The sequence below is a fragment of the Neomonachus schauinslandi genome, chromosome 11, assembly GCF_002201575.2.
Source record: "Neomonachus schauinslandi chromosome 11, ASM220157v2, whole genome shotgun sequence".
Lineage (NCBI taxonomy): Eukaryota > Metazoa > Chordata > Mammalia > Carnivora > Phocidae > Neomonachus > Neomonachus schauinslandi.
Genome location: NC_058413.1, coordinates 46,574,735 through 46,589,133, shown reverse-complemented (window position 1 = coordinate 46,589,133; position 14,399 = coordinate 46,574,735). Strand labels below are relative to the sequence as shown.

General features: G+C 35.8%; 1 protein-coding gene across 4 annotated transcripts in view; it reads right to left on the bottom strand.

Moving 5' to 3' along the window:
* The window catches only part of SBF2 (SET binding factor 2), a 467,712-nt gene that overhangs the window by 233,518 nt on the left and 219,795 nt on the right, over positions 1 to 14,399 (bottom strand). For all 4 annotated transcript variants that reach the window (XM_044919518.1, XM_044919516.1, XM_044919517.1 and 1 more), the window contains one exon: positions 460 to 582. In XM_044919518.1, coding sequence (XP_044775453.1) covers positions 460 to 582 — 123 coding nt within the window. The remainder of the gene's footprint in view (positions 1 to 459; positions 583 to 14,399) is intronic.

Here is a 14,399-nt window from a genome sequence, read left to right as displayed (position 1 = left end):
TACTGCATGGAGCACTGGGTGTTATATGCAAACAATGAATCGTGGAACACTACGTCAAAAACTAATGATGTAATGTATGGTGATTAACATAACATAATAAAAAAAGAAAAAAAAAGAACGTAAATAAAAATAGACAAAGTTGTTTTATTACTAACGCATTTTAAATTTGCTATAGGTAATCAAATAATTTCTTTTAGATTCATAAATTTTGGAGTCAGTAGTCATGGGATCTATTTTAAAGCAAACACTGTATATCCTTATAAGTTTAAAAATACATTAACTTAGGTATTTATTTCATCCAACATGAACACATTTTTTCAGGTCACACTATATTTATTTTATTGATGAATCCATAATCAATTTAAAGACATCTTAAATACAAAACCTTGTTACCATGGTTCACTCAAAACAGATTCACACAATAATACAAATCAATAATGACAACTATGAGCTCTTTACCCTAAAAATTTCTGGATAATCTAATCTGGATACCAACACCAGGCTTTTGGGAGCAAATACTTCTGCGGGCTGAATTAAACCAGACACTTCCACTTCACCTTCGATCTCTTCCTTCTTTGTTCCCTAGAAAAAGATGTACTGTAATCAACAGACAGAATTTCCTAGGTTTATAACTCACAAAAAATAGACATATCACACATTTTCATATAATTTACAAAATCCAAAATTAATTATAAAATATAATTTATAATATAATTTACAACACTCAAACTAAAAGACACATACTTTGACAGGAATCTAAGAAGCAAGTAAGTAGGCAAAAAAATTATAAAGGAAGGTATGCTTATTTCACTTTTGAAAAGCTCCTTATGCTGCAGATACAAACCAAAACTTTATGGGAGCATTTGGTTTCTGAGGGAAATACTGATAATCAAAGGTAAAGAAGATACATTCAGGGCGCCTGGGTGGCTCAGCCGTTAAGCGTCTGCTTCGGCTCAGGTCATGATCCCAGGGTCCTGGGATGGAGTCCCACATCGGGTTCCCTGTTCAGCGGGAAGCCTGCTTCTCCCTCTCCCACTCCCCCTGCTTGTGTTCCTGTTCTCGCTGTCTCTCTCTGTCATATAAATAAATAAAATCTTAAAAAAAAAAAAAAAAGAAGATACATTCAAATACCCAAACAACTAAAAATGATACTCACTTAAATGGGAAGTCAGTTTTTAAGGAAAGAAAAGATCTGTTTTAGAAGTAAGGCACTAATTTTTTTTCCCTACTTGTCCCAATCTTTCATATCACAAAAGTGATGATCATTTAGAATTCCAAGGCTTACAGAATAATCAATGCTCTTAGAAGTAAAGCCCAACTGGCTCTAAAATCCTTTTGCTCATAAGCAACAATGTTGATGTTTTGAGAAGAGAAAATATCTTTATACACAAAACTAAGTTTCAGAACATACTTACTACCACTAAACAGTACACTTAAAAATGGTTAAAATGGCAAATCTTATGTCATGTATTTTTTAGCACAATAAAAACATCTATAATAAAAAATACCTGACATTTCAATGACTAAAAATACTGATTAATGAAATAAGCTTTGAAAACTATTATTATCATTTATGTGTCAACAAATGTTTCCTGTGTACTTACTGTTCCATAATACTTTATGATACACTATAAAACTTTTAAGGTAAAAAAAAAAAAAAAGACAAGGTAGTAAAGCATTCAGATTTATCTCTAGATGCCAGGACATTTTCCCTAACTAGAATCCTCTTCTCTTTCTTTTCCATTAATCAAAGTTCCAGCTCAAAAGTCTATCTTCCCTCCTGAAGCCTTTCCTTTATTCATTTTTCTCCTAGTCTTACTTCTCAGCACAGTTCACCAATGTATCATTTATCTTCAAACTCATTTCTCCCACCAAACCTCTCCTCAAAATGCCACAAAACGCTATATCCAACTGCCTGCTTGACAGCTCCACTTAGATGACTAACAGGTATCTTAAACATATCCAAAACATAGCTCCAGTCTTTCTCCCTGAACTCCATTCCTCCCACAGTATTTTCAATCTCAGTTCATGGAAATCCTCTTTTCCATTTGGCTGATCAAAAACCCTGATTCCTCGCTCATATTCCATATCCAAACTGTCAGCAAATCCTGACTGCTTACCATGTCCACTCCTACCACAATACTATGAGCCACCATCATTGCTTGCTTGTCTGGATTATTTTAACAGTCTCCTTCAGTCTCTCCTATTCCTCTTTAGCCCCATTTTACTTCCTTGTTGCTCTCAAACATGCTGGACATGCTCCCAGCTAACCACTGTTTGTTATTCCTTTCCCTAGAATACTCTTTTCACAGATATTCTAATGATGAATTCCCTCATTTTCATTAGGTCTTCATTCAAGTGACTTCTGCTGTTAAGCCTTTGCTGGCACCCTATTTAAAATTACAATTCCGGGGCACCTGGGTGGCTCAGTCGGTTAAGTGTCTGCCTTTGGCTCAGGTCACGATCCCGGGGTCCTGGGATCGAGCCCAACATCCCGCTCCCTGCTCCGTGGGAATCTGCTTCTCCCTCTGCCCCTACCCCCTGCTTGTGCTTGCACACACACTCTCTCTCTCTCTAGCTTGCTCTCAAATAAATATCTTTTTTTAAAAAATAAATAATAAAATAAAATTGCAATTTCCTAACATTCCCTATCCTCTTTCCTTGCTTTGTATTTCTCCATGGCACTTGTTACCACCCAACATACTACCCATTTCACTTGTTTCTGTTTGTCTGTCTCTCCATTAGAATATGCTCTGTAAAGACCAGGATTTCTGTCTTGCTCACTGGTAATTTCCCAGTTCCTAAAACAAGAGCTGGGCACATAGTTGATACTTTCTGAATATTTGTTCACTGCATACATGCAGGAATGAATTTTCTTGGAATAGTTTTCTGGGTATTTTACTAAGGGAAGTCTTTTTTCCCCTACTCATAGAGGCCAAGAACTATATTTTCTATCTCCTTTGGAGCCTGTATATTTTCTAGTACAGTGACCTATAACCAAGTATTAGATGTCTATGGAATGCACATATCCGAAGGGAACTATCTGTTTACTTTTTATATGTGTCATAAGGTCCCTATGCTCTTGAAAGATTTTCATTTGTTACAAAGCAAAAGCTAAAAGGTCGGTTTTTGAAATCCTTAGAAATAATAAAAATGTGATGAATATAAATTTGCCAAAGATGTCCACACATAATGATTCTTCACGGATTACTAACAAATCTGAAATGACAAAAGAATGACTAAAATTCCTCAAAGAGATAAAGCTATCCATTTTATGAGACTGTGATAAATGCCCTAGAGTACCATTAGAAGCCAGCTTGACTAAGGAGATAACCATTTCAAATAAATGACTATTCACCTACTTGGACCAAAACACAAAATAGAATGCATTGGTCATTTCCTTTTTTTTTTTTTAAGATTTTATTTATTTATTTGAGAGAGAGAGAGCACAAGTGGGGGGAGAAAGGCAGAGGGAGAAGCAGATTCCCCACTGAGCAGAGAGCCCAACGTGGGGCTCAATCCCAGGACCCTGGGATCATAATCTGACTGAAGGCAGATGCTTAACCGACTGAGCCACCTAGGCGCCCTGCATTGGTCCTTTCTTTTTTTTTTTTTTTTTTTTTAGAGGTTTTATTTATTTGACAGAGAGAGACAGCGAGAGCAGGAACACAAGCAGGGGGAGTGGGAGAGAGAGAAGCAGGCTTCCTGCCGAGCAGGGAGCCCGATGTGGGACTCGATCCCAGGACCCTGGGATCATGACCTGAGCTGAAGGCAGACGCTTAACGACTGAGCCACCCAGGCGCCCGCATTGGTCATTTCTTAAAGCTATTCTTTAACTAAGTATTCACTAAATGAAAGAGTTATTAACAAAAAAGAAAAAAGGTCAAATATAATGTAAATCAGTATTAAGTAAAAGCAATTCCATGTTTATTTACATCACTTTTTATTACAGAGGCTTTTACTTTGTAAATGTACTATAAATCATAAGATGTTGTTATTCTTAATTCCAACAGCTCTCCTACAAGAATACAATGTCACAAGTTTAGAGAAAATTCACACTCCTCTTTTCAAAGCAAAATGTAGTACTATGATAAAAAAAATTTTTTTAATCCAAAAACTGTTGGTTAAAATAAGGTTTGTTCCAGGAGACAGTAATGTGGTAATTTTGATAAAAAAATTTTCTATAAAAAAATTTTACTATAAATAATTTATCATCTAAGAGAATACTGCCTCTTCTCTCTACCTGCTAGAACAGTTTTTCTGTAACAATTATGTAATGATTCTGGCTTTATTTGGTTTGTGTTTTACAATGACAGATTTTCACATATTGAAAAGATATGAGAAACTTGGGGCGCCTGGGTGGCTCAGTTGGTTAAGCGACTGCTTTCAGCTCAGGTCATGATTCCAGGGTCCTGGGATCGAGCCCCGCATCAGGGTCCCTGCTCAGCAGGAAGCCTGCTTCTCCCTCTTCCACTGCCCCCTGCTTGTGTTCCCTCTCTCTCTGTCTCTCTCTGTCAATTAAATAAATAAAATCTTTACCAAAGAAAAAAAGATAGGAGAAAATTAAAAATAAGCAGGAAATTTATTTTTTTTAATTTTTTTAAAGATTTTATTTATTTATTTGACAGAGAGAGAGATAGTGAGAGCAGGAACACAAGCAGGGGGAGTGGGAGAGGGAGAAGCAGGCTTTCCACTGAGCAGGGAGCCCGATGTGGGACTCGATCCCAGGACCCTGGGATCATGACCTGAGCCGAAGGCAGACGCTTAACGACTGAGCCACCCAGGCACCCAAAAATAAGCAGGAAATTTAAAACATAGGCTATGAATGTAATAGATGTTATAATAATGCTTTGAAATTTAATATTTTTTAAAAGATTTTATTTATTCATTTGAGAGAGAGACAGCGAGTGAGCAAGTGAGAGAACACAAGCAGCAGAGGGAGAGGGAGAAGCAGGCTCCCGCTGAGCAGGGAGCCCGACGTGGAGCTGGATCCCAGGATCCGGGGATCATGACCTGAGCTGAAGGCAGACACTTAATGGACTGAGCCACCCAGAAGCCCGGAAATTTAGTATTTTATAGCAGAAAACATTTTCACATATTTTATCTCACCGAACAACATCTGCAACTCTTTTTCTAACCTAAGATTATTCCTAATTCTAGTAGGTCCCATTAAGGATACAAATTTATCTTTTTTTTAAAGATATAAGTTTATCTTAAACACTCCACTGAATTGTCTCACAAAGTTACCTTATCCCTTGTACCTATCACAAGCACATGCCACAATTTGCCCATTTATAGATTTTTTTTCTGCCCATTATTACTGTGGACTACATGTGCTAGTGGAATTCTCAGCTTCTATGTAGTTTACATTCTATGTAGGTCACAGTCTCTGCGCTTCAATAATATGGGATAGATTAGTACTCACCATATTAGTACTGCCCCAAAAATACTATTGCCCTTTAAACATACCCTGAGACAAAAATGCTAAGAATTATTATATTACTGATTTTATGAGCTGACTCCTTAGGCATAATATTCAGGAAGTTTGTCCTGTCACTCAGGCTGAATCTGTCAACCTCATCTTTACTGCATTCTTGATGCCTGATTCCTGTCTTTTCTACCTTGAAAAGACTTGTTGAATCCAATATCATCTCTGTGCCAAGCTCATTTTCAACAATGTTATTTCATGCTAAAACTCTTCTTACAATATTTCTTTAAACATTCTGGTTAAAAAGGAGGATAAAAGGAGAGCACCTGGGAGGCTCAGTCGGTTAAGCCTCTGCTTTCAGCTCAGGTCATGATCCCAGGGTCCTGGAATAGAGCCTTTATCTCCCTCTCCCTCTGTCCCTCCCCCCAGCTCGTGCTCTCTCTCAAATAAATAACGTCTTAAAAAAAAAAAAAAAGAGGATAAAAGGAATTACAAGTAAAAAATTACCAGTTCTACATTTCGCTTTTGAAGTACAAGCAATTTATTACAGTGCACCACTATATAAAATTGCCTGTTATGCAATTTAAGGACTTTCAAATTTTCCAATATTGCAAATAAAAGAGTCTAAGTAGTTGCAAAATTCTGTAAGGTCTATAATTCTCCCTGAAAAGCTACTTTGTTTCTTGCTAATCATGTTGACATGTCCACATGATAAAACCTGGTTTTTCCTTGCATCGGTCTAGAAAATAATGACTACATGAGAAATATACATACTAGGATAACAAGCCTTCAGACAAATCAGGCCACCAGTCTTCAGTTCAGAATTGAATTTACCTTTAGCAAAGACAATATCCAGATATTTTTCCCCTTCAACAGCTCCTGGGTTCTATAGTATTCTGAAGGTAGAACAAATTCATTTGTAGTGCTACTATATTTTCACCCAGAAAGCTTCCTATTTTTAAGTGGCACATAGTCCATAAATTATTATTCTTTTAAGATATACTAAGGCAGCATTTCCCAAAGTGTTTTCTGCTGAAAGCTAATAAATACTACTTAGCAAAAAGGTCTTCTAATCAAAGAATTTTGGAAACAGTAAGTTAAAGCCAAGTTAAACAGGTTTCTTTACTGCAGGGTTTCTCAGGCTTTGATATGCAAATATTGTTTGTGCAATGCTAAGCAAAGGAGATATAAAATAATTCTCAAACTTACTGGACCAGTGAAACCTCTTTATTACACAACATTTAGAGGATCTAGTGCCCTATGGAATATACATTGGAAAAGGCTATCATAAGCTATTTTAAAATACAAAATGTGTGAAACTGAAGTATGTTTATGTTCATAGGTTCTATATCCTTAGAAGGCTAGGTAAACAGAATACTTCATAAATAGATTATTCTAGTTGATATCTGTTTCATTAATTCTCATATTTCATAAAGTAAGGTAATATCTGAAAAGATGAGAAAACAGACAAGGCTGCTGGGAGCTAGGGTACTGCACAGTTACCCCAGGAAAATATTTAGCGTATTTGTGGTCCCTTCTCACTAAATGAGTTAGGAATTTCTACTCTTGATCAACAGTTCTCAAACTTTAGTGTGCATCAAACCATGCAGGGCTTGTTAAAACAGATTTCTATGTCCCATCCCTAGTATTTCTGATTAGTAGGTCTGAGATGGGGATTTACATTCTAACAAGTTACCCAGTGATGCTGATACTGCTGGTTCAGGGACCACACTTTGAGAATCACTGCTCAAGACTAATTAATATGAAAATAGAAAAGAAAATAACAACTAACATATACTCTATGCTATACTAAGCATCATATCAGTGTTAATTAATTCATTCATACAGTAAAATTTTATTAAATACTATCTCCCAGTACAGGAAACCAGAACTCCTTGGAGAAATGACATTCTATATCTGGGTCAGAAAAATGTACAAAATGAGCCTATTCATCTTATGTGTCAAGGAATAACAGAAACATTCAGTTTATTCAAAATGAATAAAAATTGCAGTTGACTGAAACTCCTCAAACACACAAAAATGCATGAGTCCATAATGAAATTTTTTTAAGTGGTCACTAGTGATGATTGCTAGGGTACTAATCTACTATTTTGAATATTTTTTTAAAAAAAGGAGTAAGTAAATTTACTATATTTTATATTGAAGTGTAGTTGATAAAAGTTCTATTTTATAGATGAATTTCACTCAGTTAATAAATGCAGAAGGAATAACAGAATGAGGAAGTTACCTTTTTGCAATTCCTATTGAAATAATGTATTTAGGCAAGGATCATCAATAGATAATAAAACCATTAAGTGAAAGATGGCACTACTTCAAACCCACAAATCAATCTTGATATTACTAAAAATAGAGCAACCACAAATTAAGTTCCTCTTGATAGGAAGTATAGCACAATCTTTGCAATAGTCTTGCTTTAAAATTTGAATGTGAATCTGATTAATCAAGCCTCTAAATCTAATTATCACTTTATGGAAAATATGTCAAATAGAGGTACAAGTTAAATAATAATATGGGAAATTAATCAGCCAAATCTAGCATGTAGGGCATCCCATAGGACAAATGACCCAGTTTCTCCACCACAGTCCCAAGAGTGGGACTGTTACAGAAGAAATTTAAGGAATACCAACATTACAATGTGTATACCTTATCTGGATTCTGATTTAAATAAACCAAGACATTTTTGAGACAATAAGTTGGATATCAGATGATATTAAGGAACTATTCAAAGTCATAATTAATTTTGTTAAATATTATAATGGTAGAATGATATGTAAAAAAGCCCTTATCAGTTAGAGACACATACTAAAATATCTATAGGGGAAATACGGTGTCTGGGGTTTACATTAAAATGCCTATCCCTAAAAAAAAAAAAAAAATCAAGGATTTAGATTTTAAAAGATTGACAAATGCTGGTAATTTTTATTTTTTTAATTTTTAAAGGTGGATACAGTGTAATGGAGTTCATTAAATTAGTCACTTAATTTTCTATATGTTTAAGAATTTCCATAATAAAAATTGAAGCAAATAAAACCTTTATTGAACACCTACTATATGTTGACATGGTTGCAAGTGATGGGGATTTAGAAGTCAACCAAAGAGACAAAGATCTATATTCTTCCTATAGGTCTCTATTTTTGTAGATGTAAGTGCATTATCTTATTAAACCCTTCCAACAACCCTCTGAAGTAGGTGCTATTTTCATGACTTACCCATGGTGGAAAAATTTACATAGCAAGAGGTAAAGTAATTTACCCAAAGTTACACTTCTAGTAAACTTATAGAACTAAGGTCTGAATCCAGAGACTGGTCTGTGAAAAGCTTTTTAAAAGGGACCTTAGAAAAACATCTAATTCAAACTTCTCAAAGGACAAGCAAATAGAGATTGAGAGGTTACAATGTTGGCATATAAACTATAAAAAATTATTAGCGATATGTAAACTTGTTTGCGCATTTAATGTATCTTACTGGGTGTCCACCAAGTGCCAAGCACTAAGGCTACAGTAGTGACAGAGCCCCTGCTCTTATGAAGCACACATTCTGGTAGGGGAGACCAAATGAAAAGATGAATAAACAAATGAGCAAAATAAGTCCTTTGTGTTAAGTCCTATGGAGATTAAAAAAAAAAAGATGAACAATGGAGAGTGACTGGGGAGACAAATAGAGCAAGGGAGGTCAAAGAAAGCCTCTCTGAGAAGGTGAAGTTGGAGCTGACATTGGCAAGACTAGCAACTAGTCTCTTGAAATCTCAGGACAGCACAATTGAGACAGAAACACAGGCAAATGCAAAGGACCTAAGATAAGAAGGAGTTCGGTATATTTTAAGAAACACAAAAGCAGCCAGAATATATAAAACCTAAGTAGTTATGAAGAAAACTATTGCTCACCACAAATGTAGCTACCATCTGTCACCATACAACACTATTACAATATCATTGACTATATTCCCTGTGCTGTGACTTTTATTCCTGTGATTTATTTATTCCATAACTTGAAGTCCCCTTCACCCATTTTGCCCATCCTCCCACCCCCTTTCCTCTGGCAACCATCATTTTGTTTTCTGTATTTACAGGTCTGATTCTGCTTTTTGTTTGCTTACTAATTTGTTTTGTTTTTTAGATTCCACAACAGTGAAATCATATGATATTTGTCTTTCTCAGTCTGACTTATTTCACTTAGCATAATACCCTCTAGGTCCATCCAGGTTGTTGCAAATGGCATGATCTCATCCTTTATTATGACTGTGATATTCCACTATATATCTGGAATATCTTCCTTATCCATTTGTTTCTTGATGTACACTTAGGTTGCTTCCATATCTTGGCTATTGTAAATGATGCTGCAGTAAAAATAAAGGTGCATATCTCTTTTCAAATTAGTGTTTTCATTTTCTTTGGGTAAATACCCAGTAGTGGAATTACTGGATCATATGGTATTCCTCTTTTTAATTTTAATTTCTCTTTTTAACTTTTTGAGAGACCTCCATACTATTTTCCACAGTGGCTATACCAGTTTACATTCCTACTAATAGTGCACAAAGATTCCCTTTTTCCCACATCCTTGCCAACACATTTCTTGTCTTTTTGATTTTAGCCATTCTGAGAGGTGTAAGGTGATATCTCATTGTGGTTTTGATTTGCATTTCCCTGATGATGAGCGATGTTGAGCATCTTTTCATGTGTCTGTTGGCCATCTGTATGTCTTCTTTGGGAAAAAGACTTATTTAGTTCCTCTGTGCATTTTTTTTTAAAGATTTATTTGAGAGAGAGTGTGTGCAAGCAAGGGAGGGGGTGCAGAGGGAGAGAGAGAATCCTGAAGCAGACTCCCTGCTGAGTGCAGAGCCCAGTGCAGAAATCGATCCCAGGACCCTGAGATCATGACCTGAGCTGTAATCAAGAGTAAGCCCCTTAACCAAACTGAGCCACCCTGGCACCCCCCCCCCGTGCATTTTTTATTAAATTGTTTGTTGAAGAGTTTTAAGCAAGGAGGCTAATCTCACTTCTGTTTTGAAAAAAATCACTCTAATGTTGAATGGAGAATAGATTGCAAAAGTAGAAAGAGGCAGGCATTGTTAGAAGCCTTGTAGTTCAGGCAAGATGTACAGTAGAGTAGTAACAGGAGAGAGAAGAAAAGTAGATGATTAAGGATTCAATCTGGAAGTAGGATTGACAGGATTTGCTGATGGCTAGAATGTGCAGGATGAAAGAAAGGGAGGGTAAGTGGTAACTCTAAGTTTTTTGTTTGAACACATGGATGGACAGTAATGACATTTATTGAGTTTAGAAAACTAAAGAGGACACAGATTGGGGCTGGAGATGGAAGAAAGGAATGGGTAGTAATCAGGAGGCAATATGCCTTGCGTATTTTAAAGGCTCAATAAATGTGAGTTCCCTATTCCTCTTTCAGTAAGTGTTTTTTCCATTATTATAAGAACAGGACAAGAAGTTAAAGCTCTGTTTAGAAATAATGGCTATAATAAAGTCAATTATATTTCAATTTTAAAAAAAGCAACAAATGGCTATAAAAACAATTTAAAGGTAACCATAAAAATGACATAGGAATATACTAAATTCAACAAGTTTAAAAAGTAGTAAACAGTATATAGTGTTAAATATGTTTACATTTTTAATATGGAGGAGAAAATGCCTGGAAGGTTATACTCCAAAAAAATAAGCATTTTTCTTAGCACTTGTCTTTGGGTCATGGGATTATGGTTGACATATACCACATAAAAATATACACATATCTAGTGAAAAATAATTTGCTAAAATGTTTACTCTTGTACTATCTTTATAACAAAAAGTTTAAAGTTTTAAAAAGTAAATAGTAACGTATCAGTATGTTTATTTGTTAAACACTTACTAAATGGTTGGCCACATAGCAGGTGTCACAGAAGGATAAGGTGCAGCTCTTTGTGTCAGGAAATTTATATTCTAGCTTAAGTGCTAAAACCAACACAGGTGAAATAACAGCAATAAGCGCACAACAATACTGTAACACTTTGAAGTTCATATTTAAAGTGCTTGAGAAACTCTGAGAAGGGAAATCAGTGAGGCCCACAGCAGTGAGCTGGAACTTAAAGGACAAACAGAACAGAGGGAAAGGGAAAGGGAAAAGAAGAAATCCAACAATGAGACAAGTCAAAGCATCCAGAGAGGTCAAGCTTAGAAAAAGGCAGTATGCTCTGTACATGACCAGCTTGAATTTTCGTATATATCCATCCTGCCTATTTCATTTTCCTAATTTTAGCCCTTATATACCTTTTAAAAATATGAACTAAATACTACTTATGCCTATGTTCACATTATTAGTGGATAAAACAGATTATACTTTTTAATATAAGAAACATGATAATGATACTTTGTTGAAGCTTTGGTTTTTGGCATCTTTTATTTCAGTAATTCTGACTGCATATCTTTTTTTAAACACCTTTTACCTTCCAGTTAATATGCAGTGAATAAATCAGAGTTAATAAATTAATCATCATAAATTGAAGAATATGGTCACTGGCACTATGTTCCTCATCCTCTATCCCCAAGACATAATTAATTCAAATCAATTACTAGATAGTACTCAAGAATTCTCTGGTATATCTTGTAAGATTATTAAGAGCATCTAGGACTGACTTCAAATGTCAACATTATGAGAAATACTATTAAGCTAATCCTTATCTCTGAAGAAAAAGAGATAATGAGTACAAATTTTTGTATGAGGAAACTGCAGATAAACTTGTTTGTTTTTTTTTTTTTTTAAAGATTGTATTTATTTATTTGACAGAGAGAGACACAGCGAGAGAGGGAACACAAGTAGGGGGAGTGGGAAAGGGAGAAGCAGGCTTCCCGTGGAGCAGGGAGCCCGATGCGGGGCTCGATCCCAGGACCCTGGGATCATGACCTGAGCCGAAGGCAGACGCTTAACCGACTGAGCCACCCAGGCATCCCTTGTTTGTTTCTTTCTAACAAGGTTAACGAACTCGAAATTAGGTTCTCATAAATTCAAGAATATTATTTTGTGAATCACAAAAGTCAATGGGTTCTTTTGAAAGTTCTTTTCCACTATGTGTTAAAATTGGTAAAAAAGATTAGAAATGATAAAACATTAAATTTGTTTTTAGGTGAAAAAATTATGTTAATATTATTTGGTGAGTTATAAGATCATAGAACTGAAGTTTACAAATTCATAATTTCAGCTTAACGTAAATAAAAGGGACTTCCCTAGAATCCCTAATTTAGAAGTTTATAATGCTGGACACTAAGATCCAAGATTTCAATCTATTTTTTTAAAGAATACATGTTGAGGGGTGCCTGGGTGGCTCAGGCGTTAAGCATCTGCCTTCAGCTCAGGTCATGATCCTAGGGTCCTGGGATCGAGCCCCACATCGGGCTCCCTGCTCCAAGGGAAGCCTGCTTCTCCCTCTCCCACTCCCCCTGCTTGTGTTCCCTCTCTCACTCGCTGTCTCTCTCTGTCAAATAAATAAATAAAATCTTAAAAAATAAATAAGGAATACATGTTGAAACCTTAATGATCATGTAACATGGCATACTGAAACATTCCATAAAGACATAGGCCATTTGATCATATTAGACATATTGGTCTGAAAAGTAGGCCTTATTCAGATGACAAAGAATAGTATTCTGTGGATCACAATTTGGGTAAAAACTTTGTATCTACTATGAGCAAAATTAAAATATATCTCTAAAATCAGATGTAGTTAGGGGTGCCTGACTGGCTCAGTCAGAAGAACATCTGACTCTTAATCTCAGGGTAGTGGGTTTGAGCCCCACAGTGGGTACAGAGATTATACTTTTTAAAAAACTATAGGTGTGCTTGGGTGGCTCAGTCGGTTAAGTGTCCCACTCTTGATTTCAGCTCAGGTCAAGATTTTAGAGTCGTGAGACTGAGCCCAGCATTGGGCTCCCTGCTTGGCGGTGATTCTGCCTGAGATTCTTTCCCTCTGCCCCTCACCCCACTTGCGCTCAAGTGCTGTCTCTCTCTAAGGTGAATAAATAAATGTTTTTTTTAAAAAAGTATAAAATCAGATGTAGTTAACATGATAGAATAATAAAAACAATATAGTACTAGAAGGTATCTACTTCATTTTACAAACAAGGAATCTCATGACTGGAGACATGAAATCACTTGCCATGATCATACAAGCTCATTCAATGTAGAATGAAGACTGGGGCGCCTGGGTGGTTCAGTTGTTAAGCATCTGCCTTTGGCTCAGGTCATGATCCCAGGGTCCTGGGATCAAGCCCCACATCGGCCTCCTGGATCAGCAGGAAACCTGCTTCTCCCTCTCTACTCCCCCCTGCTTGTGGTCCTGTTCCCACTGTGTCTCTCTCTCTCAAATAAATAAATAAAATCTTTAAAAAAAATGTAGAATGAGGATTAGTAAGTCAAGTCTTCTAACTCTTGGGCTAGTTCTCTTTCCATTGTTTTGTATTCATATACAACCTTTAAAAGAAATAGGTATTAGTTCAAAGAAACTGTTTAGAAGAGAAGACATATGAAAAGTCAAACTATAAATCTGGAAAGATTTTTTTTTCAAAAAAAACTTGTGAAAAAGTTTTTCACACTTTTTTCCATTAAGTATAGTTGCATGTAGTAATAACAATACACAGTTCTTGCTGTGCACTCCTTCCTAGTGTAATACTGTCGAAATTTAAGAAAAGGCATTTAATATTAAAGGACTTTGGGAGCCTGTTCTCAAAAGTTTCTCCTGTTGTTTTAATGTCTCATATCATTTTAAGCATATGATACTAATCAGTCATAGTTAATTCAATGAAATGTTTTCTCTACAGAATGCATCTGTGATGGATGTCAAGGGGAGTGTTAATATACAGCATTCTGTCCATTAAGCAATTCTCATTTTTAAAAGGGGAGAGGATGGAGAAAGGACCCTTTCACAAAAAGCATAATCTTCACCATTCCTACTATAAAGAGAATCCTA